This window comes from Passer domesticus, chromosome 13 (genome assembly GCF_036417665.1).
Source record: "Passer domesticus isolate bPasDom1 chromosome 13, bPasDom1.hap1, whole genome shotgun sequence".
NCBI classification, from domain to species: domain Eukaryota; kingdom Metazoa; phylum Chordata; class Aves; order Passeriformes; family Passeridae; genus Passer; species Passer domesticus.
The window spans coordinates 3,248,897-3,274,303 of NC_087486.1; the positions used below are offsets into that span (position 1 = coordinate 3,248,897).

Here is a 25,407-nt window from a genome sequence, read left to right on the forward strand (position 1 = left end):
GGCGGAGCCGAGTCCGGGAAGGGCCTTTATTGACCGAACCGGCCGGCACCGGCCACATCAAGCCCAGTCCCGCGCTCCGGGGCTCTCCCGGCTCAGCAGCCGCACCAGCTTGGCCCGAAGGGTGCTGTGAGGCTTGTGCCCGGAGCGCCCTGACAGCGCCTGCTGCCCTCCGCGCCCCCAGCCCGCGGCGCGGGGGGTCTGTGCCATGGCGGCCCGGTTGTCATAGACCGGCCCCCCGTCACCGCTGTGGCCCTCGGGGGCCTGTCGGCGCCCCAGCTCCCACTGCCCTTCCTCCTCCTCTTCCTGGGCCCCGGCTGGATGTGGTTCTGCAGTGAAGATGTTCTCGTAGAGATGCTCAGGGAGCGGCTTCCCCACGGCCCAGGGCTCCCCGGAGCCTGGCTGCCCTGACACAAAGAGGGGCTGCTGGCCCCGGGCGATGGAGGCATAGACGATGGGGCAAGAGGCCTCTGGCTCTGGTGGGGTGAAGCGGAGGAGGTTGGCAGGGGGGTGGGAGGCAGGCTGTGTGCCCCCCAGGGCTGGGCTGGGCTGGGGATCGTCGCTCCCAGACCCCCAGGGCTGGGGCTCAAGGCCCTGTGCAAAGAGCTGGGGGTCTGAGACACAGAAGAGTCTGGGGTCCAGGGTGTCCTTGCCCTGCTGCTGGCAGGCAATGGCAGCAGCCACAGCCCGGCAGAGCTCAGGGGCCCGTGGGGTGCTGAAGGTGAAGGTGCCCTCGCCAGAGTCACTGCGGCGGCCAGCCTCGAAGGAGAAGACAGCCTGCAGGGTCAGAGGGGAGAGTGAGGGGCTGCCACCCACCCTGGGCAGGCAACAGCCCCAAGAAGGGAGTGGGGCACTCACCTGGTCCTGGCCAAACTTGCGAAGGAAGGGGTAGGGCCAGGTGAGCAGGGGCTGGCGGGACTGGGGGTCCTTCAGCGTCAGGCTCTGGGGAAGGGCTGAGAGCAGGTAGTGCCCATGCAGCCCGCAGCGGGTGGCCGCCTCCGTCTGGACCACCAGCACCAAGAATTCAGTCACTGTGGGAGCCAAACAAGCCAGGGGTCAGCACTGAGCTGCAGCCCACCCCAGCCCTCCTCACCACCCCTGCACGTACGGTCCTGCCAGGACGAGTAGAGGGAGTTCTCCTCCATGGGGACAGCAGGGCCGGGCTGGGTCCTGGCACTGCTTGGCACTGTCTCTTTTGCACCCTGAAACAGCAAGGGGATGTGAGTATTACCTGGGATGGGGTAGGGGGGAAAGGACAAATCCCCTGCCTGCCCTGGAGCCTCCCAGCTTAGCCAAGCTGGTACCTGGAAGGCCAGCTGGCAGAGCTGGGTGATCCATTCGTCGCGCTGCTCGGCTGCCAGCACATAGCTCTTCTCGGTGGTGGTGAGGTAGAAGGCAGCAGTGGCTTTGGGGCAGCTCTCCGTGCCCGCCGGGCCCACAGAGACGCAGTCAGAGAGGCGGATCACCCGGCGGGCACACCTCTGCAGGGACATCTTCTCTGGGGCCGTGCCATCATCCCGCACATCGAACTTCTCCATGCGGGCCACGCCGGACGGGCTGGCGGCAAACAGCTGGGCTCGCATCTTCCTCCAGCACCTCTAATGCACGGGAAGGGCAAAGGCAGGGGAAAAACAGGTCAGCAAAGAGCTGGCTGCTGCATCTGGCAGCACTGCCCTCCATACAGGGCATGAGGGGCATAGGGGAGTCCTGGCCTGCACCCACCAGATGCTGTTGGAGGGCACAGAGAACAGGGGCCAGCACAGAGCCCTGACTGTGGGGCAGGGCAGGCCCAAAGCTGGGCTGAGGGGGGCCTGGCCCCGAGCGGGCTTGGCATGGCTCACTGGGTGAGTCACACTCACTCCCGGCTCCCTGAGCACCAGGTCCTGCTCTTTGTTCCCTGCTGCAAGTGCTGGCCTGCCGACCTGCAGCTGAGCTCTCAAGCTGTTCTCAGGACAGACCCTGATGCAAATTAAAGCCATTTTGAGCTGCAAAGGCTCCTGCTGACAGCCTCACATCTGCTGAGCAGCCTGCTTCCTCCCAGGGGAGCCTCTGCAGCACCAGCACCTTTCCAGTCTGTCATGGGATAGCGGGGGCGCGTGCCACCATGAACCTCAAAAGTGCAGCAGAGCCTCCGCCCTGCAGGAACCAGATGCAGCCAAGCACCCAAAATACCCACCACCCCCAGCCCACCTGCCTGCTCCATGGCAGGGCACCAGCTCCCCACACACAGGGCTGCCTGCTGTGCTTCCAGGGCTTGGTCCTTGTTCAGCAGGGAGGTCCGAGTGCGATTGCAGCCCCACAGGACACGGCCACCCTGCCGTGGCGTGAGCAGTGTGCCAGCAGGACCTACTTTGCCAACACCCAAGAGCCCCCTGGAGCTGGCCCGACCCCAGGTACCCACCGTGTCACCCACACCCTGTCCTGAGGGCTGTGGCACTCACTGTCCCCTCCAAGGGCACAGAGGAGCAGCCCAAGCCACGAGGGTGTCGCTGGATGGTGCTGGCCCCCCAGGGCTGGGCCAATGGGGGGCACAGAGACATGTCCCACATGTCCCATGTCCCCAGGGCCCCACTCACACACACACACACACACACACACACACACACACACGCTGGAGCTGCGCCATATTAACGCATGTTTATTCTTCCATTGAGAATCACATGGTGACCAAGCAAGAAGAACCCAACACACGGGCGAGCCAGAGCGGGTGCCCAACAGATGAGTCCCCTCAGCTCCATGGGAAAGCCCCAGTTATGGAGCTGCTGAGCCCAGGGCTCCCCCAAGGATAGCTCCAATGGGTCTGGCTCCTTCCCAGGCCACTGAGGGCCCAGCCCCAGGCCCGGCATCATGACAAATCAGGGCAAACCCTCTACCAACCCCAAATCCACCCTTTACCTTTCCAAATTTGGTGTGCTGCACATAAAGGATCCCATCCTTCACTGGTCTCTCCATGGGCCCAGCTCACCCTGGCAGCCAGGCAAGGATGAGGGACTCAGGCTACCCACAGCAGAGAAAATGTGACTGCTGCAGTCGAAGGAAAGGCATGGGGCAGACTTCCGTCTCAGAGAGACTTCCCCTTTTTGGGGTGTGGGATGGGGGGCAGAGGCTGGGCCACAGGAGGTGTCCATGTGCCCGCCCTCCCCCTCACAGCAGGGCACTGGGGCAGAACGCGGGGGCAGAGCACAGGAAGAACCTCGGGGAGCGCCTGACATGAGCACAGCATGCTCCACCTCACCCCGGCTGCATCCTCCAGCATGTCTGGGGGGACAGAACAGCCACCCAAGAATGCACAAATCCAAGTGAGCAACATGGGCACAGAGAAACCGGGTGGATTTCTGAGGAGCAACACAAGACCCTGACCTCACCACTGCAGGGTCTGGCAGAGGCAGCAGACCAGTGCCCCACCTGGGGCTTTCTCTTGCCCTGAGGCACTGCCACCTGCTTGCCCAACACACTGCTGATGTCACGGGCTGTTTCAGCACAGCTCTGTACATTTCCTTCCTGGCCAGGAGCTTCGTCAGGCTGAGCTGGCAACAGCTCCAGTGAACAAAATTCTGGAAAAGGGGCCACAGCAGTGCAAGACAGGCTTCTGGGCTGAAAGGAAACCCAGGCCCATCCAGGGGAGCACACTGTCCAGGCTAGAAGTCCATAGAGCTGTGGGCCAGGTAGTCCTTGCGGCCGATGTTGCTGACTTGCTTGGTCTGCATGGCCTCCAGCTTGGGGCAGTCGGTGATGCGATGGCCCAGGCCACCACAGAAGGCACAGCCCCGCTCACCTGCAATGGAGGGATGGGGTCAGGGGCAGGACAGGGCCACGCCAGGGCAGCACAGTGCCACACCAGGACAGCAGCCCCCAGCCCAGAGCAAAGGGGCTACGCCAGTGTCTCCCCCGTGCTGTGGCACTGCGAGCTGCAGGTTTTGCAGCAGCCCCATGGGGTTCTCTGTGTCAGCCTGGGGTCTCTCACCATTGATGTCCAGCATGGTCTCGTCCCCACAGTGCAGCACCTGGAGCACAGGTGGCACCTTCTGCTTTGCCTCCAGGAGCAGGGCCTTCAGGTCCATCAGCACTGACTCGTCTGGGGGCAGAGACACGGGTCAGGCAATGCTTGCTCACAACACCCCCCTGGCACTGCCAGCTGCCTCCTCCAGCCCCCAGCCCCGTGCTGCTGCTCACCACAGGCCTTGTTGATGAAGGTGGTGGCGATGCCGGTGTTGCCCGAACGGCCCGTGCGCCCGATGCGGTGAACTGTGGAGACAGGACAGGATCAGCCCCGGTGAGCTCAGTGTGACAGACCATCCCTGCCCCAAGGCACTGCAGAGGCAGGCACTGAGCCTTGCTGGCCTCCAGCCCCTCCCACAGGGCCCAGTGCCTACCATAGTTCTCGATCTCCTCTGGCATGTCGTAGTTGATGACGTGCTGGATGGCTGGGAAGTCCAGGCCCTTGGAAGCCACGTCAGTGGCAACCAGGACATCCTTCTTCCCATCCCGGAAGGCCTCAATGGCTTTTGTCCGTTCTTCCTGATCTGCAAAGGCCCAGCAGAGAAGACCAGTGAGGGCAGAGCTCCCAGCCCCACCTACCGCAGCAAACACTGTGGGTACAGAGTCAAGCATTGCTTCCTCGGGCAGCCTTTCTCCCAGTGAGGGAGCAGAGGGGCCTCTACATCCCACAGGCACCTGCACTGTGTTTATGCCTGCTATGTACAACATGGAGCTCACTCCTGACACTGTCACAGCCCTTCCTCACACATCAACAACTCCTGCAGGCTGGCACCTTCAATGGCCACACACATTCCTGGCAGGAGTGGGGTCACACCAGGAGCCCAGGCCTCGCTGGAACCCTCACTGACCTTTCCCTCCATGGATGGCCACAGCTTCCACACCCTTGAGCAGCAGGTACTCGTGGATTGCATCGACATCTGCCTTCTTCTCAGCAAAGATCAGCACCTGCAGCAGCACAGGCATGGTATCAGAGCCCTTTCTGCAGGCTGGCACTGCTGGCACCAGCACAGCCCCCTGGGGAAGCCCACTCCCTCCTGCTGAGCAGAGCACACGGCAGTGCTGATCCCAGCATGGCTCAGTCACGTGCCCACTCTGCACACTCCTCCCACTGCCCCACGTCCCAGTGTGACCACACTGTCCCCAGCATACTCACAGGTGGAGGGGTCTTCTGCAGGCATTCCAGCAGGTACACCATCTTGGCCTCCTCTTTCACATACTCCACCTCCTAGGAACAAGCAGAGACATGGGTCAGGCAGCAGAGGAACTGCCACTGCTTGGAATCCCTTAGCTGGGAAGAAGGGCCATGAACCCCAGCTCCCCAGCACAGACAGGAATTAAGTGCCCTCATGAATGCTTCTGGCCTCCCACACTGGCACAAGGAGCACCCAAACACCTCACCTGCACAACATCCAGGCTGGCAGCACCCGCTCGCCCAACGTTGATGGTGATGGGCTTCACCAGGGCACTCTTGGCAAAGTTCTGGATCTTCTTGGGCATGGTGGCACTGAAGAGGAGGGTTTGCCGCTGGCCCTGCACAGGGAACAAGCCTTCAGCACTCCCCCAACCTGGCACGTGCAGGATTGAGCTCCACGGTGCCCCTATCGTGGCAGCTCAGTACCTTGAAGTAGGAGAAGATGGTACGGATGTCGCCCTCAAAGCCCATGTCGATCATCCTGTCAGCCTCGTCCAAGGCCAGGTACCTGCAGATGTCCAGGCTCACCATCTTCTTCTGCAGCAGGTCCATCAGGCGCCCGGGGGTTGCCACCATCATGTGCACCCCACTGCGGGGTGAGAGGAGGGCACAGTCAGGCCCTTGGCATTCCTGCCCCACGCAGAACGCCTCCCTGGCACACCCACACAGGACACCTCCCTGGCACACCCACACAGAACACCTCCCTGGCACACCCACACAGGACACCTCCCTGGCACACCCACACAGGACACCTCCCTGGCACACCCACACAGGACACCTCCCTGGCACACCACTTTCTCCCCTACGCTCTCCTCAAGCCAGGGTGCCCCTCCTTAGCTCCCTGGCAGACAACAGAGCAGCTGCAGCCCCAGGGACTCCCCCGGAAGGTTCTCACTGTTTGATGGTCTCCATCTGCTCCTTGACAGACATGCCCCCGATGCAGAGGGCGCAGCGCAGCGGGGGCAGCCCGTCCTCCTGCAGCAGACGGCAGTAGTACTCCAGGATGCCGTGGGTCTGCCGGGCCAGCTCCCGCTGCAGAGACAAAACCAGCTCGTTCCCACACCTCTGTGCAGGCAGAGTTTAGGACTGCCACTGCAGGTGAGTCACAGCCTCCTCCTGGCACTCACCGAGGGACAGATGATGAGTCCGTAGGGTCCCTCTCGCTTAGAGAACGGCAGCCTCTTCTCCTGCTCCAGGCAGAACATGATCACCGGCAGGGTGAACACCAAGGTCTTCCCAGAACCAGTGAATGCAATGCCAATCATATCCCTTCCTGAGAGTCTGCCAGAGAAACAGGGCCGATGGAGAGGAGGAACAACATGGAGAGCTCAAACCTCCAGGGCTGAGCAAGGTGACAGCATGCATCTGTCACCAGGGAAGAGAGCCTGGTCCGCACCCCTGAGTGGGAGCAGCCACTCTGTGCTCTGGGATGGGGACAGAGACTCACATTGTGGGGATGCCTTGGATCTGTATGGGTGTTGGCTGCTGGATTCCTTTTTTCTTCAAGCCTCTCAGGATAGCTGTCAGAGAACAAGGCACAATGCATTTCATGACCTGAACTCTTTCCTCTTTCCCCACTCAGGTCCAGCAGCAGCTCTTCCACCAGCGACAAACACCGCCCAGACCAACAGCCAGGAAAAAGGTGGGATCCCTTCCAGGCTCCACTCCTGGCCTACCTGCTGGGAACTTCATCTCCTTGAAGCTCTTGATGGGGGGTGGGATGCCCTCCCCCTCCACCAGGATGTGGAACTTCTTGCGAACGCGGTCGTGCCGCGCCTCCGACATGCCCAGGATGTGCCGAGGAGCTCTCCAGCTGTGAAAGCACAAACAGCTCACAGTGCAGGATGAGGCCAGGCCTCCAGAACCCCATGGAGGAATCCAGGGGAACTCCCTCTTAGGCTCCAATATCCTCCCAGATAGAACAGGCAGCCCCAAGGGGCTCCATGGAGGGAGCGCAGGGGCAGATCTGAGCCAGTTCCATGCATTAAACCCTTGCCCAAAATCCCAGTGAAGAGTGCTAAGCTAACAGCTGAGAACAGCCTGGGGATGGTGGATGGAACATGCCAAAAACATCTGGACACACCTCAATCATCTCCCTGACACTGCCTCAGATCACTGAAGTGGGAAAAGACCTCTGAGATTATTGAGTCCAACCCGTGATCAATCAGCACCCTGACAATGCTGTCAAGGCTCCTCCAGACTCTTTCTCTGGCTTAGTGACCTCCCAGACCTGAAGACCAACCCTCAGGCCTCCCAGTTTAACATAAATGTTCTTTATCAAGCCTTACTGTACACCAAACAACTTCCAGTGCGACTCAGCAGCGTTTGATTTTACAGATAATGACACAAACCCAGTCAGGCAGGCAGGAGCTGCAGAGCTGCACTGCCCCTGCAAGACTCTGTGGCTGTTAGTCCTCTTCAGCCACGATGAGGTGATGTTTTCAGAAGGAGAAGTTGTGAGCTGTGCTGTGAAACCCACCTGGTTTTGATTGGGTCATCGTAGGTGATGCCCTTGGCCATCTCCTTCACCGACATCAGAGCTGCAGGACAAAGATGGGCACTGAGCAAACTCCTCGTGCACCCAACCCCACTGAGAGCTCCTGGGGCACACACTCTGGGAGATGATGTCTGGGGACACGAGAGGAGCAGCACAGGCAGCCCCTCTGGCACAGGAGCAGCGCGTGCTGCTGTGCCCAGAGCCCTGTGCCAAGGCAGGCAGTGCCAGCCGAGGGCACCCACTGCCCCACCCCTGAGCATTCCCACGGCAGGGAGCAGCTCTCCTGCTGCCCTGGGAGCCTGCAGACAGACCTGAGACACAGAGCTGCCACTCACCCCGGCCCTCTGCCACGCTCTCCAGGATCTTCTCTTCCTCCTTCAGCTGCTTCTCCTTGGCTGACTCCTTCCGAGCTGGGGGAGAGCCAAAAGCAATGAGGGGCTTTGCTGTCCCCTGGAAGCCACCCAGCGCCGCTGGCAGCTCCTGCCTCACCTTCCGCCTTCTCCTTGAGGTGCTGGTGCTGGTCCAGCAGGCTGATGTTGGACTGGGGCCCCAGCGGGATGTCATCCTCGTCCCCGCGCTGCTCGCTGCCGCTGTCCCGCTGCTCCTCCTCGGACACCACCTTCCGCCGCATCTGCAGCAGCTTCTGCAGCTGCAAGGACGCGGGGTGAGCGGGCTGGCGGCGGAGGGCGGCGCGGAGCTCTCCCGGCAGCCCCGTTCCCCCATTACCATCTGCTGCTTGCGCTGCTTGACGGGCACGTAGGGCACGTAGTCCTCATCGTCCTCTCCGGACAGGTCGGACGTGTCCGCCGGCTCCTCGCGCTGCCTCTGCGGGAAGACAGGCGGTGAGGGGGGCCCGGGGCGGCGCCGGGAGCGGGGGGTACCGGGGGCCGGGCCCGCTCCCACCTTCCGCTCCGCCGCGGCCTCCATGGCTCCTTCCCGGAAGCGACACAGGAAGTTACGTCATCCCGCCCAGCGCCATCGCCTAGCAACGCGCAGGGGGCGCCACTGGGCGGGAGCTGCGACTCGGCACGACGGGTCCCAGCGGCGGCCAAACTTGCGCAGGCTGCGTTCTACACCTCGTCTCTCCCGCCCCCTCACGTTCCCCGGCGCGGCAGAAAGCAGCGGACACCGGGGTTTAAATAAAATAAAAAATTAAAAAGTTCTTTATTGGGTCCAGCACGGTCCTTCCCCGCGGCACGGGGAGCCGCGTGCCCGCGGAGAGGGGGACGGGACGGCCGGGATCACCCCGCGGGGAGGGGCAGGAGGATGGAGGGAGCCCCGGGGGTCCCCGCGGGGCAGGAGAGCACCGGGGCCCCCGCGAAGGAGGGGACCCCACCAAGGTGAGGCGGGGGGCACAGTGAGGAGAGGCGAGCGGCCGTGGGTGGGCGGGGGTGGCCCCTCCGCACCTCACTGGGCTGCGCTGGAAGTGGTTTTCTTCAGGGTGAAGTTGGTCCAGTTCACGGCCACCTTCTGCCGCGTCTGCTTGGCCGAGTCTAGGCAGAACCTGGCACGGAAAGCACAGCCCCAGTCAGCCCCCAGCCCGTGTGACCCCGGCCCCAGGCAGCCCCCAGCCCATCGGGACCCCCAGCCCCTGTGTGAGCCCAGCCCCAGGCAGCCCCCGGCCCCTTCACGCCCCCAGCCCGGCCAGCAGAGCTCAGCCCTGCACGGTTCTCCCCTCACCTTTTGAAATACTCCACTTCTCTGTCAGTCTCGTCCATCTCTGCCCCATCCAGGTCCTTGGGCAGGAACACATCATCTGGGAAAGCAGAGCAGAGGGTGAGCGCTGCAGGGCAGGGAGGGGCTGCCAGCTGGGCCAGGGGCCACAGAGAGCATGGCGCCGCACGGCACTCACCGATCGAGGTACTGGATTTCTCCACTTTGTTTCGGCTCTTCCTGCTCTTGCCCTTGGGCTGGGGGGAGCCCCCCAGGGCAAGGTGGGTGGCCAGGGCGGGCGGCTGCTGCGGCGCCAGCTCGGGCAGCTCCGCTTTGCCCTCTCCCCTCCGGCCTTTCCACTCGCTGGCTCTCTCTCTCTCCGCCCTGGCAGCGCTGGGGGAGGCCCAGGGCTGCCCCTTGCCGCCCTCCCCGGGCTCGGCACAGCCGCCGGCCCGCTGCGGCTCCGGGGCACTGCCCTTGGAAGGGTGCTTGGTTCCCAGCACCTGCCCCTTCGCAGCAGGGCTCTCCAGCCGGGGCTGGCCGCCGGGCACGGCCGTGCCGCCCTCCCCTTTCTTCGCCTGCCCGTTCTGCCGCTTGTTCTTCCTCTGCCGGCTCCCCGCGGGCGGCGGCTCCGGCGGCTCCGGCCCCTTGGGCTGCGGCCCCTCCCGGGGCTCCGGGCTGGGCCCGTGGCCGTCGGCGGCGCAGTCGGCAGCCTTGGACTGCACCCAGATCATGCGGGACAGGCTGGGCACGGCGCTCAGCCGCTTCACCACGCCGTTCTCGGCCCCTCCTGGGGCTGGCGGGGGCTCCCCGGGCCCCTCGCCCCACCGCGGGCCCGGCTCAGCCCGCAGCAGCGCGTGGCTCTTGGCAGGGCCCAGGCTGAGCGGGGCCAGCGCCAGGTCTATGTCCTGCAGGTCGGAAGAGCCGTTGAGGTTGGAGAGCAGGTTCTTCTGCTCCAGGACAGCTGCCTTCTTGGGGAAGTCATTGACATCCAGGTTGAGGTCGTAGACGCTGAAACTGGCCCGGATGGAGTCCTTGATGGTGTTCTTGATCTCCTGCAGCCGGCTGCTCAGGAAGCTGTTCACCCGCTCCAGCTCCAGCTCTGGCCACTCCAGCAGCTTCTCCTCAGCTGGCTCCCTGGCCTGGCTGGCTGCAGGGGCACGCTCGGCCCGTTTCTGGGCCTCTGCCTCCAGCTGGGCTTTCTCCTTCTCCTGCAACACAGAAGCCATGAGGATCATTTGGGCTGGGCCACAGAACCCTGGGTGCAGGACACAGAGCTTTGCTCCAGCTTTGCCTGACAGCAAACTCAAGGATAGATGCTCAGCACAGCTATGTCACATCTCCCACGGCCCCTAAACTGTCACATTTCCCCCGTGGGCACTGCAACAGCTGGACACTGCACACCTGACACTGCTCTGGGCACCAGGCACCAGAAAGAGCCATCATGGCACCGCCTCTCCCTGCCAGAGATGCATGGTGTCAGAATGTGTCATGGAGCAGACGGGACAGTGCAGCCCAAGGCACCCAGGAGGGCTGGGCAACCCTCTGCAGGAACTGAGGCAGGGGGAGTCCTACATGGGACAGGCACTGCTGCCACCTTGGGTGACAGTGACACAGAATTCAAGAACCCAAATGGATGCAAGAGAGAGAAGGAAAAGCCCTGCCAGCAGCACAGCCCTGCCTGGCCCTCCTCCTGCAGCCCCAGCCTCTGCCCAGCCTCACCTTCTTCTTCTGCTTGTGCCGTGCCCGCTTGGCTGCCTTGGCACTGTTCAAGGGCTTGGGCTCTGTGCTGTTGATGTAGTCCAGCAGCTCATCCACATTGCGGTGGTCCACGGCGGGCTCCCCTGAGCTGCTGTTGTGCCCTAGTTTCTGTGGCAGCTCCTCTTTTCTCTTGGTGAGGCGAGAACGCAACTTCTCTCGGATCTCAGCGTAGTTGCGGCTCGTGGGAGCGGCCGGGGGCTGTGGAAGGCAAGTGCTGTCAGCCAGGCACCAGCCAGCGTGAGGGGCAGGCAGCCCCCGTGACCTTCCAGCCACTCCCTTCCCTGCAGTCTCAGGGACAAGTCAGCACAGCCCTACTGAGCTCTTCCTCCGTGAAGCCACAGGGCTTGGCCGGCTGCTCCGAGCCCTGGGGCTGGGCAGGCGGCTGCGAGTCGGGAGCAAGGGACCAGCAGGCTGATGAAGCAAGGTAGAAAAGGAAATGGGGGATGTACATGCCTGCAGGAAACAGCTGTGGCCAGACCTGCCCACCTCCCACTCCGGGCACAGGGACCGAGTGATGGCTCCCCACCAAAGCAAGGACCAGGGGTGGCTGCAGACCAGCCCCTCACTCACCGCGTTGTGGCCGAAGAACTCACAGTAGCAGCAGTCACAGAACTTCCCATCTTTCTGGTTGGTGGAAGAGGAGGTGCAGGAACTGCGCTCTGAGCTGCTGTCCTCATCCTCCCCAAGTCCCTCGTCTGCCTCGCAGGGCTGTGGTGGGTGGCAGCTGGTACCGTTTGGGAATTTGTGCCCTTTGCAAGAGGGGTCCCTGAGGAGAAGGGGAGAAGGGCGAGAGGTGAGCAGGTGCCAGGGTATCTCAAAAATTGCCCCATGCTATGCATGTAGGAACAGCCCTCCTGGGGAAGTTTGTGCCCAAGCAGAAGGATTTGCAGGACAAACCCCCTCCCCTGAATTCTCCTCTTCTGGGAAGATGCCCCAGGAGCCCAGAGGAGCAGCAATCTGTCACTCGCAGCCCTCGGGGCCTCTGGCCAGCAGGAGGCTGGTGCAGCAGAGCCCCAGCGAGCCAGGGCTGAGAGCAGGGCAGGGCACGGTACTCACTGGGGGTAGCAGGTAGCACAGGTGAGGAACACTGGGACTGTGCAGCTGCCAGACATCCCCAAGTGAGGCAGGCCCAGCTCACAAGGGCACAGGCTACCCAGCTCAGAGACAGGGAGGCCAGGGCACAGCCCACAGCATCATTTCTCAAGATCCAGCTCAGGACCCGACTGGCTCTCCACAGAGAGAGCTAATTAGCAGAGAGGAAGCAAGGTGCTCTCTTCCAGGGCACAGGCAGCCCAAAGAGGGCCAGAGGAACAGGTGAGCAGAACAAGTCCACAGGCTCCATCTTCTCGAGAACCTTTGCTCAGTGCCACAGCTGCCTGACAGGTCTCACTGACATAGGTCCTGTTGGCCAACTGCAGGTTGATCAGGGTGTTCCTTTGGGTCTTTTAGCTGGAGAAGCACAGCCTCTTCTGCACCACAGAACCAAAGGACAACCGCAGGAGGAACACGCGTTGGGAGAGAAAGAGCTTCACCTTCGGTCTGCAGCAGTGCAACTGGCCCACAAAGACAGCAGCCTCCTGCACCACCATGCCAGGGCGGTCAGTGCCTCCACAGGGAGAAGTGCATCCATGGTCAGGGACGGGAGAAAAGGCACGTGGCCCCACAAGGAGAGGCTGGAAGCAGGCAGGGCTCCTCTACTCACCTGTTTGTGCTGGGCAGCTGGTGGGAGGCAGGAGGAGGGATGAGTGAAGTGCTGCAGTGCCCGTTGCAGGGATGAGCACAGCCCGACAGCGGCGGCGGCATCTTCAGCAGCGGCACGTTGGCAGGGGGCAGGTGAGGGCTCTTGCAGGGCCCTGGGCTGTGTGAGGCCGTGCTGGCCGGAGGGGACTCGGGCACCGGCTTGGGGGCCGCCGCCTGCGCGCTGGGAGCAGGGAAGAGCGCGGCCTGCGAGGAGCTGAAGGGCCCCGCGTGGGGAGGGGTCTGCTTGGAGGGCAGCAGCGCCGGGGGCTGCGAGGGGAGGCCGGTGGGGCTGTTGGGAGGAGCAGTGAGGTCGGAGTGCTGATGATGCTCTGAGGAGTGGAAGGCCTCACCTGCAGAGAGGCAGGAGCACAGACAGTCAGACACCGGCTGTGCTGCAGGGACCAAGGCCACGCTCAGAGCCACCCACCACCTTTGCACAAGCTGTTTCTCCTCCCAGACATCAGAGTGCTTGGGACAGAAGCCATCCCCGCTCACACAGAGCCTTGGGGTCAGTGTGCCTCCCCCACAGGATTCAGCCCATGAGAACAGGGCGAGAGGGAAGGCTCTGGAGCAGCAGAGGAGGCGGTGCCGGGGCTGTCCCTGGGCGCGTACCTGGCGGGGTGGCCCTCCGGCACAAGCTTTTGAACTGCTTCGGCAGCGTCTTGCAGAAGTCGAGTGAGGTAGGCAGAGGCGAGCCCGGCGTGGCGTTGCTGGAGGTGGCAGAGGCCGTGTGGCTGTAGGGACAGGCCTTCAGCCCCGGCGCCATGGCCGACACCTGGCTGGCGCACTCCGGAGACAGAGCGAGGCCAGGGTGCTTGTCACCTGGAAGGGAAGAGGAGCTGGGGCTGAATCCCTGCACCATCTGCCTTTTTCAAAGGGGCCCAATATGGGTACTGAGATTCAGAGGTCCAGCCTGGCCATCCTTGCCCACAAGGAAATCACCTCCACCCCACAGCCAGCTGCAGCTCACCTAGTGCAGCTGGGGGAGCCCCAAGGGGGCTGCCCTGCACGGTCCCGTTGGTGTGCTGCGAGTTCCAGAGGCCCGAGAGCTTGTGAGCAGACAGAAACGAGCTGGGGTCCCAGTCCCCTGAGTTCCCGTGGCACGAGGAGGAAGAAGATGAGGAGGAGGAGGAAGAGGAGTGTGAGCCACCCCCACAAGACTGCGACTTGCAGGATGTGTGGGATAACGAGACCTATCAAAGGAAACACAGAATGCTAAGTGGCTGAGGGGACACCTTGGCCCCCTGCACTAAGACTCCCTCCACTGCAGCAGGGGCTCAGCTCATGTGAACCACTTTTAGCACTGTCTTGGGAGAGACAAACACCCCCTCCATCCACACCAGCACAGCCTGGCCCACAGAGGCTGGGCCATGCCAAGGGCCACACACCTCTGCTGGTGCCACTCACAGCAGGGCAGGGTTAAATACAGCCAGGCAGAAGCCAGCTCCTGTACCCCACGCACAGGCAGGCACTTGCCCTGGCAGCCACTGCCTCTCTCTGCGTCATGAAGGGAGCAGCCCTGGGGCTGGGGGACGCGGCACAACGTGCGGCAGAGGAGAGCAGTGGCACTGTCAGTCCCGCCAGCCTGGCAGCTCCAAGCATGGCACGCTGCTGGATGAGCCTCCACAGCACCACACACTGCCCTAACAGGGCCTGTCCCTTCCCTGCTGAGCCAGAGGCAGGGGAAGTGAAGGCTGGGCTGTCTGGGACACTCAGAGTGAGGATGGGACCCACACACGCAGTCAGTGGCACAGGGTGCTCAGTGCCCCGTTCCCACAGGCACAGCCCCGGCCTTCACACCCCAGCCCCACACACCGCCAGGGCCTGCTCCTGCACCGCCCGCCGCTCTTCCTCCTCCACGCTCTTCCGGCAGCTCTGGCAGATCCACAGTGGCATTTCTCCCAGGAGGTTCTGCACGAGCGTTGGCACGAAGTCTGGTGGCAGCCTCTCGCCCGGGGAAACCAGCCCGTTGTGGGACGGCCCTCCCCAGTCCTTGCGCTCGCGGTGGCACAGCAGGCAGCAGGTCTGCACGGACTGGTTGGCAGTGGGCAGCACCTGAGGAAGGACACACAGACTGAGTCACCCAGGTGTGATCTGGCGCAGATGTGGGGCAGATGAGGCAGGGAAAGAGACCTCAGGACGCTGACACCAAACCAAGGAAATCCTTACAGGCTACATGTGGTATTGCACCTTCTCCCACTGGAGCAGAGCAGCCTCAGGCTGGCCAGCTGCTGCCAACCTGCCATGTGCCAGCCTGGGAGTGTTTGGATTTCTGGGAAGATCACAGCATGCCAAAGAGCCAGCCTTGCCACCAAGCAAGGCTGGGAAGCTGTCAGCAACTCCCACCATCACCTCTGGTACAGTGAGACTGAGTGTACATGCATGGCAAAGCAAGACCCACAGAAATCCCACACAGGGATATGAAGGGTGGCTCTGACAGCCTCAACTCTCCCTCCTTGCCCATCAAAGATGCCCCCGCTGTGTCACCCGAGAGCCCCAAGCCCTCTCTCCCGCCTCTTTGTTCTGCACAGCCAGCGGTGCTGATGCGCCGGGGTGGGGTGCAGCCCCCCGTGCTGCCTCACGCTCTCCCTGCACAGGCACAGCCAGGCTGGGGCTCCCCTGCGGGAGCCAGGCTGCGTCCCTCGGGCTCGCCGGAGCCCTGACAGCCGTGACGAGCCCGGCGTGGCGCGGGCGAGGGGGCCCCCATTGTCTGCCGGCGCAGCGGGGCCCTGCCACAATGAGCCGTGCATTGAACTGCTGCTGCCAAACAGATGGCGTCTGCAGGCTCAAGGTGAAGCAAAGGTCAGAGGCCAAGGAGAGCAGGGTGGGGGCACAGCCCCCCTGCCCACCCACAGCGAGGGGGGAGCAACCGGGCCACCCAACATCCCAGCTGACACAGCCGCCAAGGCGGGTGACACCACGGCGGGTGACACCACGGCTGTCCCCAGTCCGCCCAGCACATCCACGCCCGGCGCCCACCCCCGCCTCCCTGCCCACAGCCCGGAGCAGGTGGCGGCAGCCAGGTGTGTCCAGCCGGGAGAAGCGCGCTGCACGAGGATGCTGGAGCCACCTGCCATCGCCCAGCGGCAGGGCTGAGGCAGGGCTGAGGCAGGGCTGGGCCCGCCCGCGGGGCGCTCTGGGAGCGCTCCGAGCCCATCCGCAGGGATGCTCCGAGCCGGGGGTCGGGGCGGGGATGGGGCAGGGCCCCGCGGGGATGGGGTGCAATGGGCAGGGCTCCATCCCCGCGCAGCTGAACCCCCCTCGGAGCCAGCCCCGCGCCCGCCGCAGCGCTGCCCCGGTACCTGCGCGCTGCCTCTGCCCGACTCCCCGCCGCTGCCCGCCGCCGCCGCCACCTCAGGCGGGGCGGGCGGTTCCGGTGGTGGTGGCGGCGGGGGAGGCCCGACGTCGGGACCCGCCATCCTGTCACGACGAGGCCCGGAGCCACCTGCCGCCGCCGCCGTCGCCGTTGCCGCCGTTGCCGCCTTGTTCCGCCGGCGAGTCATGGCGAGCCCGCCGCAGCCAGGACAACAGCCAATATGGCGGCGCGGCCCGTCCGGCCCCTGCCCGCGGGAAGGAGGGAGGGAGGGAGGGGGAAAGCGCTCGGGGAGCTGAAGCCGCCGCCGCCATCTTGGGTGAGGGCAGCGCTGCGCCCCCTGGCGGACAGGGGGAGCGGCCGCAGCGCCGCGGGTTCGAATCCGCCCGGCGCCCCGAGGAGCTCCGAGGCTCCCGCGGGTCCGCCGGGAACCCGAGATCGGGGGTGCACCGCCATCCTATCCCCCCCGGCTGGACCATCGGAGCGCAGCTCCTCGGGTTCACACTGAAAAAGAGCAGGATTTGATTAGATATTAGGAAAAAAGTCTTGCCTCTAAGGGCGGTGAGGCACCCAGGCTGCCCAGAGAAGATGAGGCTGCCCCATCCCTGGAGGTGTTCAAGGCCAGGCTGGACAGGGTTTGGAGCGACCTGGGATGGTGGAAGGTGTCCCTGTGTGTGGCAGTGGGATGGAACGAGATGGTCTTTAAGGTCACTTCCAAACTTCTCCATGATTCTGTGATTCCTGGCCCTGTACAGGAGAACCCCAAGAATCTCACCCTGTGCCTGAGAGCATTGTCCAAATACACTCCTGGAGCTCTGTCAGCCTTGGAGTCACGATCACTTCCCTGGGGAGCTTCCTCAGTGCCTGTCCACCCTCTGGGCAAAGAACCTGTTCCTAATATCCAACCTAAACCTCCCCTGACACAGCTCTAGCCATTCCCTCGGGTCCTGTTACTCCCACAGAGAGCAGAGACTGGAGCTGCCCTCGGCTGCCCCTCCTGAGGAAGCTGCAGCCCATGATGAGGTCTCTCCTCAGTCTCCTCTACCAAGGGACTTCAGCAGCTTTTCATGTGACTTCCCCTCTAGACTCTTTGCAGCCTCCTTTGGACACTCTCTAACAGTTTTATTCTTTTTTTATTGTGGTGCCCAGACCTGTGGGACAAGCAGGGCTGCAGGGATCCCCATCCAGGGGAAGCAGGACACGGCTGAAGACAGAGCCGGGCTCTGTGGGGTACACAGGGAGCCCCAGCACCGGGGCCAGTCCCACGCCTGCACCTGGGCCCTGCCATGACTCAGGCACTTTCTGAAGCCGAGGACGTGCCGCTGCCGTGTTTGTTCAACCACCCTCCACGGATTCTTTACCCATGAATCCGCGCCATTAGGCTTTCAGCCACCTGAATTATCGGCACCCACATCCTGTGCCCAGCAGTGCCAGCTCTGGAGCAAACACGTCCTTTGGCACAGCCGGGGTGGTTTGCTGTGGCCAACACCCCGAGCACCCCCCGGCACCTCTTCGTGGCCACTCGGTTCCTCTTTGTCCCACCGAGGGGCCACTTACCCCCCTCCCACTGCATTACCCCGCTCCCGGCGCTCCCCATCACTCCGGGAATGCTCGGCGGGCTCTGGGAAGCGCTGGGGTGTCCCTGTCCCCGGATTATTGGGCTGCGGGGAGAGAGGAACCGGGGGAGGATAGCCGGGGATGCAGTCGGGAATTTGAGACGGGAACCAACACCGGGAAGGAAAGCCGGCGGTGAAACCCATCCCGCCCCACGGCAGACGCGCCCTCACCCTTCCCATCACAGAGAACCGGTCCGTCGAGGAGCGGACGGGTCGCCCCGGTGCCGGGACTGGGCGGACACCGCTCCGGTCCGCCCCGCGGGCGGTGCCCGGTGCCGGCCCGCCCCGTCGGCGAGCGGCGGGCGCGGGGAGCCGGGCGGCGGCACAGCTGCGGGACGCGCCATGCTGCCCGCTGCCCTCCGCCGATGGCTCCGCCGACCCAAGGTGAGACCGGGGGGGGTCGAACCGGGCCGCCCTCCCCGCGCCCGGGACCGGCGGAGCCCCGGGACGGCCCCGTCGGGGCGATCCAGGAGCTGCGGCGATCCCGGGAGCGCAGGGGCGGCCGGGGTCCCTCGTGGTGGAGCGGGAGGAGGAAGCGGGGGGACTCCGGAGGAACTTTCCCGGTGTTTACAGCCACGCACGGATCGGTGCCAAAGCTGCCGGGATGCGGCTGAGCTTGTTCATCCTGCTCTGCCCCCGGGGAAACTGAGGCACGGGTGGGTGGGGAGGGCGGCGCTCCCCGGGAGGAGCCAGAGCTGCCGTGGGAGGTCCCACGTACCTGCCCGAACAGGTGTTCGTGGATCCGTGGGATCCGACTGTGGGAGCGGGAGGTTCGGGATCCCGCCGGAGCAGCACACGGGGCTGCGGGATGCCCCCTCATCACCCCTCTGCCCTTCCCGCAGCGCTCCGACCCACGCCTGCTCTCCCAGTTCTTCTTTGCCGACGAGAGGGTGACACGGGTGGTGGCCGAGATCAACGGGCTGGATGCCGAGCTGGATCCGCAGCAGTACCTGGTGCTCCTCAACCAGCTGCACCTCAGCCAGGTACGGGCCAGCCCGGCTCCCGCCGCGACTCGGTGCCCCCGAGGCCGCGGGTGACACCCCTGCCGTCCCCAGGCTCACCTGCTGGCCGTCCTGGAGCGCATCATGGAGGAGTGCATCCCCACGCAGCGGCACAGCCGCGACTACCTGGTCAAGTTCCCCGAGGAGCTCTTGGTGGACAATTTGGGGAACCACATGCTGTTTGCTGCCGAGGTGAGCCCGGGGTGACGGACACCCCACGGGGAGCTGACCCTGGGTGAGGCATTGCCCTGGGTGCTGGCTGCTGACACTCCCTATCCCGGCAGTGCCTCCTGGCTGGCACCTTCCTGGACATGGAGGAGTCAGACGGGGCACAGCTGCGGCCCCAGGCCAGGAACCTGCTGTGCAGCCTGGAGCTGGTCCGGACAGTGCTGCGGGAGCAAAGCCTGAGCCAGCCCAGCTCCTACCCAGAGCCTGTCCGGGCTGTGCTCATCCAATTCGACCGGCTGTTTGCAGAGTTTGAGCTGAGGTAAGGGGCTGGGTTAGGGTGCTGGGCTCTGCCGGGCTGTGCCAGGACTGTAGGGGCCTCACAGTGTCCCCATCTCTCCAGCTACGTGTCCTCGCTGGTGGCAGTGAAGTCTCCTGACGAGATCTACAGGCAGCAGGAGATCATCGTGCTCTTCTGTGAGACAGTGGAGAGGTGAGTGAGGGGCACTGTGTGTCAGGTGGGGGCTGCAGGGACTCCAGCCACAAGGATGGGCAGCATCCCGAGGCTCAGATCCACTGGAAGGGTGTCTGTGTGTCCCCAGAGCCCTGCACCTGGGCTACCTGACCCAGGAGATGATTGATGGCTATGAACCACTGCTGATGTTCACCATCCCTCGCCTGGCCATCATCAGGTGGGTGCAGCCCCTGGACAAGGGCTGTGTTCCCTGCCCTGTGCCAGCCCCTTCTCCTCATGGGGAGCTGGGGTCCCAGGCAGCCCCTGACATGAGCTCTGTTCCCTCACAGTGGTCTCCTCATCTACCCCGAGGGACCCCTCAGCCTGGAGCGGAGCCCTGAGGAGATGTCCCGGGTCTTCAGCCCCTTCTACAACCTCCTGAAGAAGATCAGGTGTGCAGTGGGGGCGATGGCGGGGCTGTGGGGCAGCAGTGGGGCCCTGACACGGGCTGATGCCAACCCCTCACCGCAGGGACCTGCTGTGGGTGCTGTCAGCAGAGGAGCTCTGCCTGCTGGAGAGGAGCCTGTGCACAGCCGAGCAGGAGGATCCCTGCAGCCCGGATGCCCCCCCAGCCTGGGGGGCAGCTGTGCCCAGTGTGGACCCCCCTGCTCCCTTCAGTGCTCTGGAGGTCCCTAATGCCACCCAGCCACTCCCCCCCTGTCAGACACGACTGGGACCCCCCAGTGCAGTGGGCAGGGAACAGGGCCAAGATGGCAAATCCCTGCCCACTGGCACAGGGATATCTGATGCCATCCCTGGCGCAGTGGTCACCTCCCCCCTGCGCAGCCCCCAGCCCCTTGGGAGCGGCCCAGGGCTGGGGGTCAATGCCAGCCCCGGTGCCCGCTGCTCGGAGCTGCGCTCCCGCTACAGCAGCACCAAGGACATGCTGCACACCCTCTTCGTCTGCATCTCGGGTGAGTGACCCCCCCAAGCCGACCCCCCAGCTCCCTGACCCCCCCAGCACCCTGACCCCCCACCTTCCTGGTGCAGGGGTGGCTGATCAGCTGCAGACCAACTTTGCCAGTGACATGAGAAGCATCTTGAAAACGGTCTTCAAGATCGTGTGCTCGCAGGCGGAGCCCTCGGAGGAGCAGAGTGTCAGCAGTGAGTAATCCCCAGGGACATGTGGCACTGCTCCTCTCTGCCCTGCCCATCGCCCATCCCTGGTGAGACAAGGCCACAGCCCTAGGCTTGGGAAAAACGTGGCCGTCGTGCCAGCTTGGCTGGACCCGACCCTTGTCCCCGCAGAAGAGAAAGATGGTGACTCCTGTGTGACAGATGCTCCTCGCGTGGCTGACTGCCCGCTGTGCTCCAGCCCTGCAGAGGCTGCCAGGCTCCGGAGGGCAGGTGAGGCACTGCCCAGGGGCCGTGGCTCTGGGGCAGGGCGTGAGCCTGGGGCTGATCCTGCCCCATCCTGCCTCGGGGGGTCCGGCTGTGAGGGGAGCCAGGCTGGGGGGCTTTTACCGATGCGTTTTGCCCAGCAGGTGCCCGCCCCCTGCCCGAGTGGGTGCCGGACAGCACGTGCAGCCAGTGCTCTGCCTGCCGCTCGCCCTTCACGCTGCTGCGCCGCCGGCACCACTGCCGCAGCTGTGGGAAGGTACAGCGGGGCTGGCAGGGGCACCTGGGGCTCCCCGAGGGACCCGCTCTGCTCAGCCCCTCTCTGTGCTCTCTGCAGATCTTCTGTGCCCGCTGCTCACCGAACACCGCCGTGCTGCCCTTGTACGGCCCGAGCAAACCCGTACGAGTGTGCACCCACTGCTACAGCACGCACCTGCCGCCCAGGTCCCGCTGTGCCCGGGGCCACTGAGAGCCGCTCTGCAGCGCAGGAGGCACGGCTGGGCGTCCGGGGCCGCTCGGGGGCTGCCGGGCAGCGCTCGGCCCCGGGACTCCCCTCAGAGCTCGGCGGGCACGGCGGCAGGACCCCCGGCCCGGGCTGGGCTCCCTCATGCTCGGGGCAGGGCCCCACACGGAGCCACGGCGGGCGCAGCACCGCCGCTCCCGGGGCGCCGTGGGTGAGCTGCTGCTGCTGCCGTGCGCCTGCCCCCCGGCTGGAAATGTGCTTCGTGGTGGTTTTTGGTTTTTTTTTTTCCCAGGTGAACTTTGGCTGCTGTTGGGCCCGGGGCAGAGTCTCCCCCCGGGGCCTGGCCTGAGAGGGTGCAAACATCCCTCACATGACAGCGGGTGCCCCGGGCCGCCCGTGCCGTGCCGTGCCGTGCCGGGAGCTGGGGCCCGGCGCTCCCCTTCCCTCCCTATCGCCTCCGCGCGGTGGATTTTAATAAAGAGATAAACGCGTCAGTTTGGGCCGTGTGGCCGCGGCCGCTGTGGGGACACGCGCGGGCACGGCGGGGCGGGGGCGGCTGCGCGTGCGCGCTCCCGCTCGGGCGGACACGGCCCGGGGGCGTGGCCTTCTGGGGGGAGGCGTGGCCTCGAGGCCACAATTGCTTAAACCCCGTCAGGGGCGTGGCCTGACGCCGGGGGGTGGGCGTGGCCCGCGCCGTCCCCTCCCGCCGATTCAAATTTGAAGCACGCGCTTTCCCGCCTGAATTTGTTTGCCCGCCGCGGTGACGTCAGCGGCGCGGGGCGCCCCGCGGCCAATGAGCGCGCGGCTCGCGGCCGCCTCCCGCCATGGAGCCCGCGGGCAGCAGCATCCAGGTGCTGCTCCAGGCGGCCGAGTTCCTGGAGCACCGCCAGCCCCGGCACCCGCCCCCGCCCCCGCCCGGCCCCGAGCACGGCTACGCCGCTCTCTGCCCCGCGCCGCCGCGCCGCGCCGCGGGCAGCGTCAGGTGAGCGGTGCGCGAGTGGGTCGGTGCGCAGGGGGACGGCGGCGGCGGGGCTGACCGCCCGGGTCTCTTCCGCAGGTCGGTGCACAACGCGCTGGAGAAGCACAGGTACGGGGGTGTGCGGGGAGAGCGGCGGGGCAGCGCGGGTAGGGCCCGTGCCTGGCCGTGGCTGAGCCCCGTGTCGTTGCCCGCCTGCCCGGCCGCAGGAGAGCCCAGCTGCGCTGCTGCCTGGAGCGGCTGAAGCAGCAGGTACCGCTGGGCGTGGGGCCGACCCGTTCCACCACGCTGAGCCTCCTGCACCGTGCCCGGCTTCACATCCAGGTGAGGGGGCGGTGGCAGCGCTCGGTCCCTGTGTGGCAACAGGGCCGCCCAGCTCTGCCCGCGCTCACGGCTCACCGGGCCCCACAGAGGCTGGAGGAGCAGGAACTGAGGGCACGAAGGGCCAAGGACCGGCTGCGGGACCGGCAGCGGAGCCTGCAGCGGCGGCTGGAATCGCTGCTCCTGCCCACGGATGGGGAACGGGCCCGGGCTGACAGCCTGGACTCATCCCAGCTCTCCGAGCCCTCCGAGGAAGGTAAGAAAGGGGGAGAAGGAGGGTGGGGAGGGAGAGAAAGCAGCCAAGGGTCTGACCCGGCCTTCCCCGTGCCCAGAGGATGCCGAGGTAGAGGTGGATGGTGTGGTGCTCAGCGGGGACCTGCTGCCCAGCTTTGGCACCGGGAGGGAGCACAGCTACTCCAGCCCGCACAGCCCCGCATCCTGACGGTGCCCGCCGCCCTCCCTGCACTGCCTGCCTGCCTCCTCCCTGCTGGAAACCCAGCCCGGCCAGCCTCGCCACGGCTGCCAGGCTAAGGGGCCTCAGATGGGGACAAGAATCCGGCCTTAACCCCCACAGCTGGGTGGCACTGGCTGTGGCACTGGGTGCATGGGGCTGGCACTGCGCTGTGGCACCTGCTGGGCACCACGAGGCACTGAAGAGGTGCTGGAAGAAGGCCCAGCTGTCACTGAGGACGCTCTCCTGCCTCCCCCTGTGCACCCACGGGCAGTCTGGGGGCTGCCTGGTGTGGGCATGGGGCGGTGCTGCCCACTGCAGACACCACTACAGAACGGCTCTCCTGCCCCTGGAGCGCCAGGAAGGGGAAACGAGTGCATTAAGCAACCTGCCTTCATGCTCCTGCAGCCACCCCGCTCTCTTGTACAGACCCGACACTTTTATAGTAAAGGCACTTGCTAAAACCCTGGCCTGTGTCTTCCCTGCAGAGGGCTGGACCCCCAGAGTGCAGAGCAGCGCTGGGCTCTGCTCCAGCCAGGCCAACCTCAGCCAAATCAGAGGTGGGAGTAGATTCTTTAATGATAATTACATCTCAGAAAGGGTCAAGCAGCAGCTGATTGTCAGACTTACACAGTTTCTTTAAAAATATAAAATCTAAGGAGTCTCCTATCTGTCCCGGTGCAGCTGGCCCCTCACACGTACTGCTTCTTCTTGGTGGCTGCCTTGCTCGCCAGGTCCTTGGCTTTCTCCGTGGCAGCCAGGGCTGTTTCCTTGGCTTTCTCGGTCGCTTCCTTGGCTGTCTCCACCAGTGTTTTGGATGGAGCTTCTCCTACAACATGGAAGCTGTTAACCCACAGGCTGGACCGGCCCTGCCACCGAGGCACTTCCCCACGCAGGGAGGAAGATGAGGAAGATGAGCCCGGCCTTCCTGACCCCAGCACGTCAGGGCACGTCCCACAGGGGAACCACAGGCACGTGACTGAGGCCGTGTTCCACCCCTCCTGCCTGCTCTCCACCCTTGCCCAGCCCTGCAATCACTGCTGGCCTGATCCACGCAGGAAGAGCAGGCTGTGCCAAGACACAGGGCAAAGGCAAGGGGTGAGGATTTCACAGCCAGATTAGTTCAAGCAACAACCTGCCCAGGCACTGGAGTGTTCCCAGTGCCACCTCTAACTCCAAGAGACCCATCCCAGTCAGCCCCAGCCTGCCCTTGGTGCCCACCTTGCATTTTTGCTAGCACATATTCAAATCCCTTAGTGCTCTTGGTCACGTTGCTTTTGAACCTGGCCAGACCAAACTCCTGCAAGAGAAAAGTCAGTGCAGGTGCGAGCCCTGTCACACACACAGCCCCTGGGGCTTTGTCCTAGGCTTGAAAAATCACAGTGACCTTCACAGTGATGGTTCTGGGTGCTGAGGATGGGGGGGAACAATGGGAAAGGGTGTAAAACCAGCACGAGGAAAGGGTAAAGCAGGGGCAGGCAGCAGCTTTACTGCTTGAAAAATCACAGTGGCCTTCACAGTGATGGGTCTGGGTGCTGAGGATGGGGGGGGAACAATGGGAAAGGGTGTAAAACCAGCACGAGGAAAGGGTAGAGCAGGGGCGAGCAGCAGCTTCACTGCTGGAGCTCACCTGGATGGCCCGCGAGACGCCGAATAGGCTGGAGGATACCCAGGCTTCCCGCTTGACCTCGGTCCAGTTGCTGTTCTCGGGGTTCACCCGGTACTCGCAGCGCTCCTCCACCACCTGCAGAGGCACAGCCCGGCCGTGGGCACCGCGGGGTGCCTGCAGCCCCCGCCCGGCCCAGCACCTACCATGAGGCGAGCGTGGTTGATGTTCCAGGTGAACGTGGTCATGGTTCGGTTCTTGGGGTCCACGATAGAGTCCTCCAGGATGTAGACGGAGTGGGCGACGTTGGCTGGGAAGAAGCGCTCTGCCCAGCGCGGCATGCGGTTGGTCTTGGTCAGGAGCCGCCGAGAGAGCAGCTTGTGGTCCGGCGTCACCTCCCGGTGCACGATGTCTTCGGTCAGGACATGTTTGCTAAAACGGGGAGGAAATCATCACGCCCTGCTCCTCGCCAGCTCTCCCGCGGGGCTGGCCATCGTCAGGAACCGAGCGATTAAAGCAGGGAGGAACCGGGACAGCCATCCCCGCCGGGGAGCCCCGGGCACGGGGCTGGGCTGGGCACGGCGCGGCACCGAGCCCCGCGGGGAGCGGGCGCACCTGTAGGGGTTGGGGTAGCGCTGCCAGAAGGCGGCGAACACCTGGTCCCAGGGCCCCTTGAGGACGCCCAGGCTGGCGCAGTACTTCCCCATGGGGCCGCCGCTCAGGCCCGCGCCTGCTGGGCGGCCGCCATGCGGCCCGCGCGCCCCGCCCCGCCCCGCCCCGCCGCGCGCTTCCGCCCCGCTCCGC

General features: G+C 64.6%; 6 protein-coding genes across 7 annotated transcripts; 2 read left to right on the plus strand and 4 right to left on the minus strand.

Moving 5' to 3' along the window:
• Positions 1–2: 2 nt before the first annotated feature.
• DOK3 (docking protein 3) lies at positions 3–2,949 on the minus strand. Its single transcript, XM_064388350.1, has 5 exons — positions 2,893–2,949; positions 1,302–1,595; positions 1,106–1,199; positions 856–1,028; positions 3–774 (listed from the first exon to the last, which is right to left on the minus strand). The coding sequence occupies exons 1-5, from the start codon at positions 2,947–2,949 to the stop codon at positions 58–60; spliced, it is 1,335 nt and encodes a 444-aa protein (XP_064244420.1). The 3' UTR covers positions 3–57.
• Positions 2,620–8,766, minus strand: DDX41 (DEAD-box helicase 41). Its single transcript, XM_064388349.1, has 17 exons — positions 8,589–8,766; positions 8,412–8,510; positions 8,175–8,334; positions 8,021–8,095; positions 7,668–7,728; positions 6,865–7,001; positions 6,636–6,708; positions 6,316–6,469; positions 6,084–6,220; positions 5,615–5,777; positions 5,395–5,526; positions 5,150–5,221; positions 4,845–4,941; positions 4,371–4,520; positions 4,171–4,242; positions 3,962–4,072; positions 2,620–3,772 (listed from the first exon to the last, which is right to left on the minus strand). The coding sequence occupies exons 1-17, from the start codon at positions 8,610–8,612 to the stop codon at positions 3,636–3,638; spliced, it is 1,854 nt and encodes a 617-aa protein (XP_064244419.1). The 5' UTR covers positions 8,613–8,766; the 3' UTR covers positions 2,620–3,635.
• A 70-nt stretch (positions 8,767–8,836) lies between these two features.
• FAM193B (family with sequence similarity 193 member B) lies at positions 8,837–16,391 on the minus strand. Its single transcript, XM_064388348.1, has 10 exons — positions 16,142–16,391; positions 14,655–14,894; positions 13,810–14,032; positions 13,452–13,661; positions 12,802–13,189; positions 11,670–11,865; positions 11,061–11,297; positions 9,538–10,549; positions 9,366–9,441; positions 8,837–9,189 (listed from the first exon to the last, which is right to left on the minus strand). Exons 1-10 carry the CDS (start codon positions 16,340–16,342, stop codon positions 9,093–9,095), a joined length of 2,880 nt encoding a protein of 959 aa, XP_064244418.1. The 5' UTR covers positions 16,343–16,391; the 3' UTR covers positions 8,837–9,092.
• Positions 16,392–16,835: 444 nt separating this feature from the next.
• Positions 16,836–21,688, plus strand: LOC135280031 (lateral signaling target protein 2 homolog). Its single transcript, XM_064387742.1, has 12 exons — positions 16,836–18,152; positions 18,611–18,751; positions 18,824–18,961; positions 19,054–19,256; positions 19,338–19,427; positions 19,537–19,626; positions 19,739–19,840; positions 19,920–20,362; positions 20,439–20,552; positions 20,697–20,795; positions 20,933–21,045; positions 21,124–21,688. The coding sequence occupies exons 1-12, from the start codon at positions 17,760–17,762 to the stop codon at positions 21,253–21,255; spliced, it is 2,058 nt and encodes a 685-aa protein (XP_064243812.1). The 5' UTR covers positions 16,836–17,759; the 3' UTR covers positions 21,256–21,688.
• Positions 21,689–22,062: 374 nt separating this feature from the next.
• MXD3 (MAX dimerization protein 3) lies at positions 22,063–24,557 on the plus strand. 2 transcript variants are annotated; one of them, XM_064387879.1, is made up of 5 exons: positions 22,063–22,231; positions 22,307–22,336; positions 22,435–22,549; positions 22,637–22,802; positions 23,855–24,557. In XM_064387879.1, exons 1-5 carry the CDS (start codon positions 22,074–22,076, stop codon positions 23,974–23,976), a joined length of 591 nt encoding a protein of 196 aa, XP_064243949.1. In that variant the 5' UTR covers positions 22,063–22,073; the 3' UTR covers positions 23,977–24,557. The 2 variants fall into 2 exon arrangements, with proteins under 2 accessions (XP_064243949.1, XP_064243950.1); XM_064387880.1 differs by lacking the exon at positions 23,855–24,557 and adding an exon at positions 22,879–23,465.
• On the minus strand, positions 23,559–25,399 carry PRELID1 (PRELI domain containing 1). The gene is made up of 5 exons (XM_064387878.1): positions 25,219–25,399; positions 24,810–25,035; positions 24,628–24,741; positions 24,219–24,297; positions 23,559–23,826 (listed from the first exon to the last, which is right to left on the minus strand). Exons 1-5 carry the CDS (start codon positions 25,308–25,310, stop codon positions 23,690–23,692), a joined length of 648 nt encoding a protein of 215 aa, XP_064243948.1. The 5' UTR covers positions 25,311–25,399; the 3' UTR covers positions 23,559–23,689.
• Between the last annotated feature and the right edge of the window lie 8 nt (positions 25,400–25,407).

What these genes read in the sequence shown, in the direction of transcription:
- DOK3 (XM_064388350.1), bottom strand. Translation starts at nt 2,949, where the DNA reads ATGGAGAGACCAGTGAAGGATGGGATCCTTTATGTGCAGCACACCAAA. An exon ending in TCTGCCAGCTGGCCTTCCAG is followed by an intron (nt 1,200 to 1,301) that starts GTACCAGCTTGG and finishes TTGCTGTTTCAG; the next exon opens with GGTGCAAAAGAGACAGTGCC. An exon ending in GCAAGTTTGGCCAGGACCAG is followed by an intron (nt 775 to 855) that starts GTGAGTGCCCCA and finishes CTGACCCTGCAG; the next exon opens with GCTGTCTTCTCCTTCGAGGC.
- DDX41 (XM_064388349.1), bottom strand. Translation starts at nt 8,612, where the DNA reads ATGGAGGCCGCGGCGGAGCGGAAG. An exon ending in AGCAGCGCAAGCAGCAGATG is followed by an intron (nt 8,335 to 8,411) that starts GTAATGGGGGAA and finishes GCGTCCTTGCAG; the next exon opens with CTGCAGAAGCTGCTGCAGAT. An exon ending in CAGATGGAGACCATCAAACA is followed by an intron (nt 5,778 to 6,083) that starts GTGAGAACCTTC and finishes CTCACCCCGCAG; the next exon opens with TGGGGTGCACATGATGGTGG.
- FAM193B (XM_064388348.1), bottom strand. Translation starts at nt 16,342, where the DNA reads ATGACTCGCCGGCGGAACAAGGCGGCAACGGCGGCAACGGCGACGGCG. An exon ending in CCGGAGGGCCACCCCGCCAG is followed by an intron (nt 13,190 to 13,451) that starts GTACGCGCCCAG and finishes GCCTCTCTGCAG; the next exon opens with GTGAGGCCTTCCACTCCTCA. An exon ending in GAAATCCAGTACCTCGATCG is followed by an intron (nt 9,442 to 9,537) that starts GTGAGTGCCGTG and finishes CTGCTTTCCCAG; the next exon opens with ATGATGTGTTCCTGCCCAAG.
- LOC135280031 (XM_064387742.1), top strand. Translation starts at nt 17,760, where the DNA reads ATGCTCGGCGGGCTCTGGGAAGCGCTGGGGTGTCCCTGTCCCCGGATT. An exon ending in ACATGCTGTTTGCTGCCGAG is followed by an intron (nt 18,962 to 19,053) that starts GTGAGCCCGGGG and finishes CTATCCCGGCAG; the next exon opens with TGCCTCCTGGCTGGCACCTT. An exon ending in GGAGGAGCAGAGTGTCAGCA is followed by an intron (nt 20,553 to 20,696) that starts GTGAGTAATCCC and finishes TTGTCCCCGCAG; the next exon opens with AAGAGAAAGATGGTGACTCC.
- MXD3 (XM_064387879.1), top strand. Translation starts at nt 22,074, where the DNA reads ATGGAGCCCGCGGGCAGCAGCATCCAGGTGCTGCTCCAGGCGGCCGAG. An exon ending in CGCGCCGCGGGCAGCGTCAG is followed by an intron (nt 22,232 to 22,306) that starts GTGAGCGGTGCG and finishes TCTCTTCCGCAG; the next exon opens with GTCGGTGCACAACGCGCTGG. An exon ending in GTGCCCGGCTTCACATCCAG is followed by an intron (nt 22,550 to 22,636) that starts GTGAGGGGGCGG and finishes CGGGCCCCACAG; the next exon opens with AGGCTGGAGGAGCAGGAACT.
- PRELID1 (XM_064387878.1), bottom strand. Translation starts at nt 25,310, where the DNA reads ATGGGGAAGTACTGCGCCAGCCTGGGCGTCCTCAAGGGGCCCTGGGAC. An exon ending in CGCTACCCCAACCCCTACAG is followed by an intron (nt 25,036 to 25,218) that starts GTGCGCCCGCTC and finishes TCCCCGTTTTAG; the next exon opens with CAAACATGTCCTGACCGAAG. An exon ending in TGTGCTAGCAAAAATGCAAG is followed by an intron (nt 23,827 to 24,218) that starts GTGGGCACCAAG and finishes TCCATGTTGTAG; the next exon opens with GAGAAGCTCCATCCAAAACA.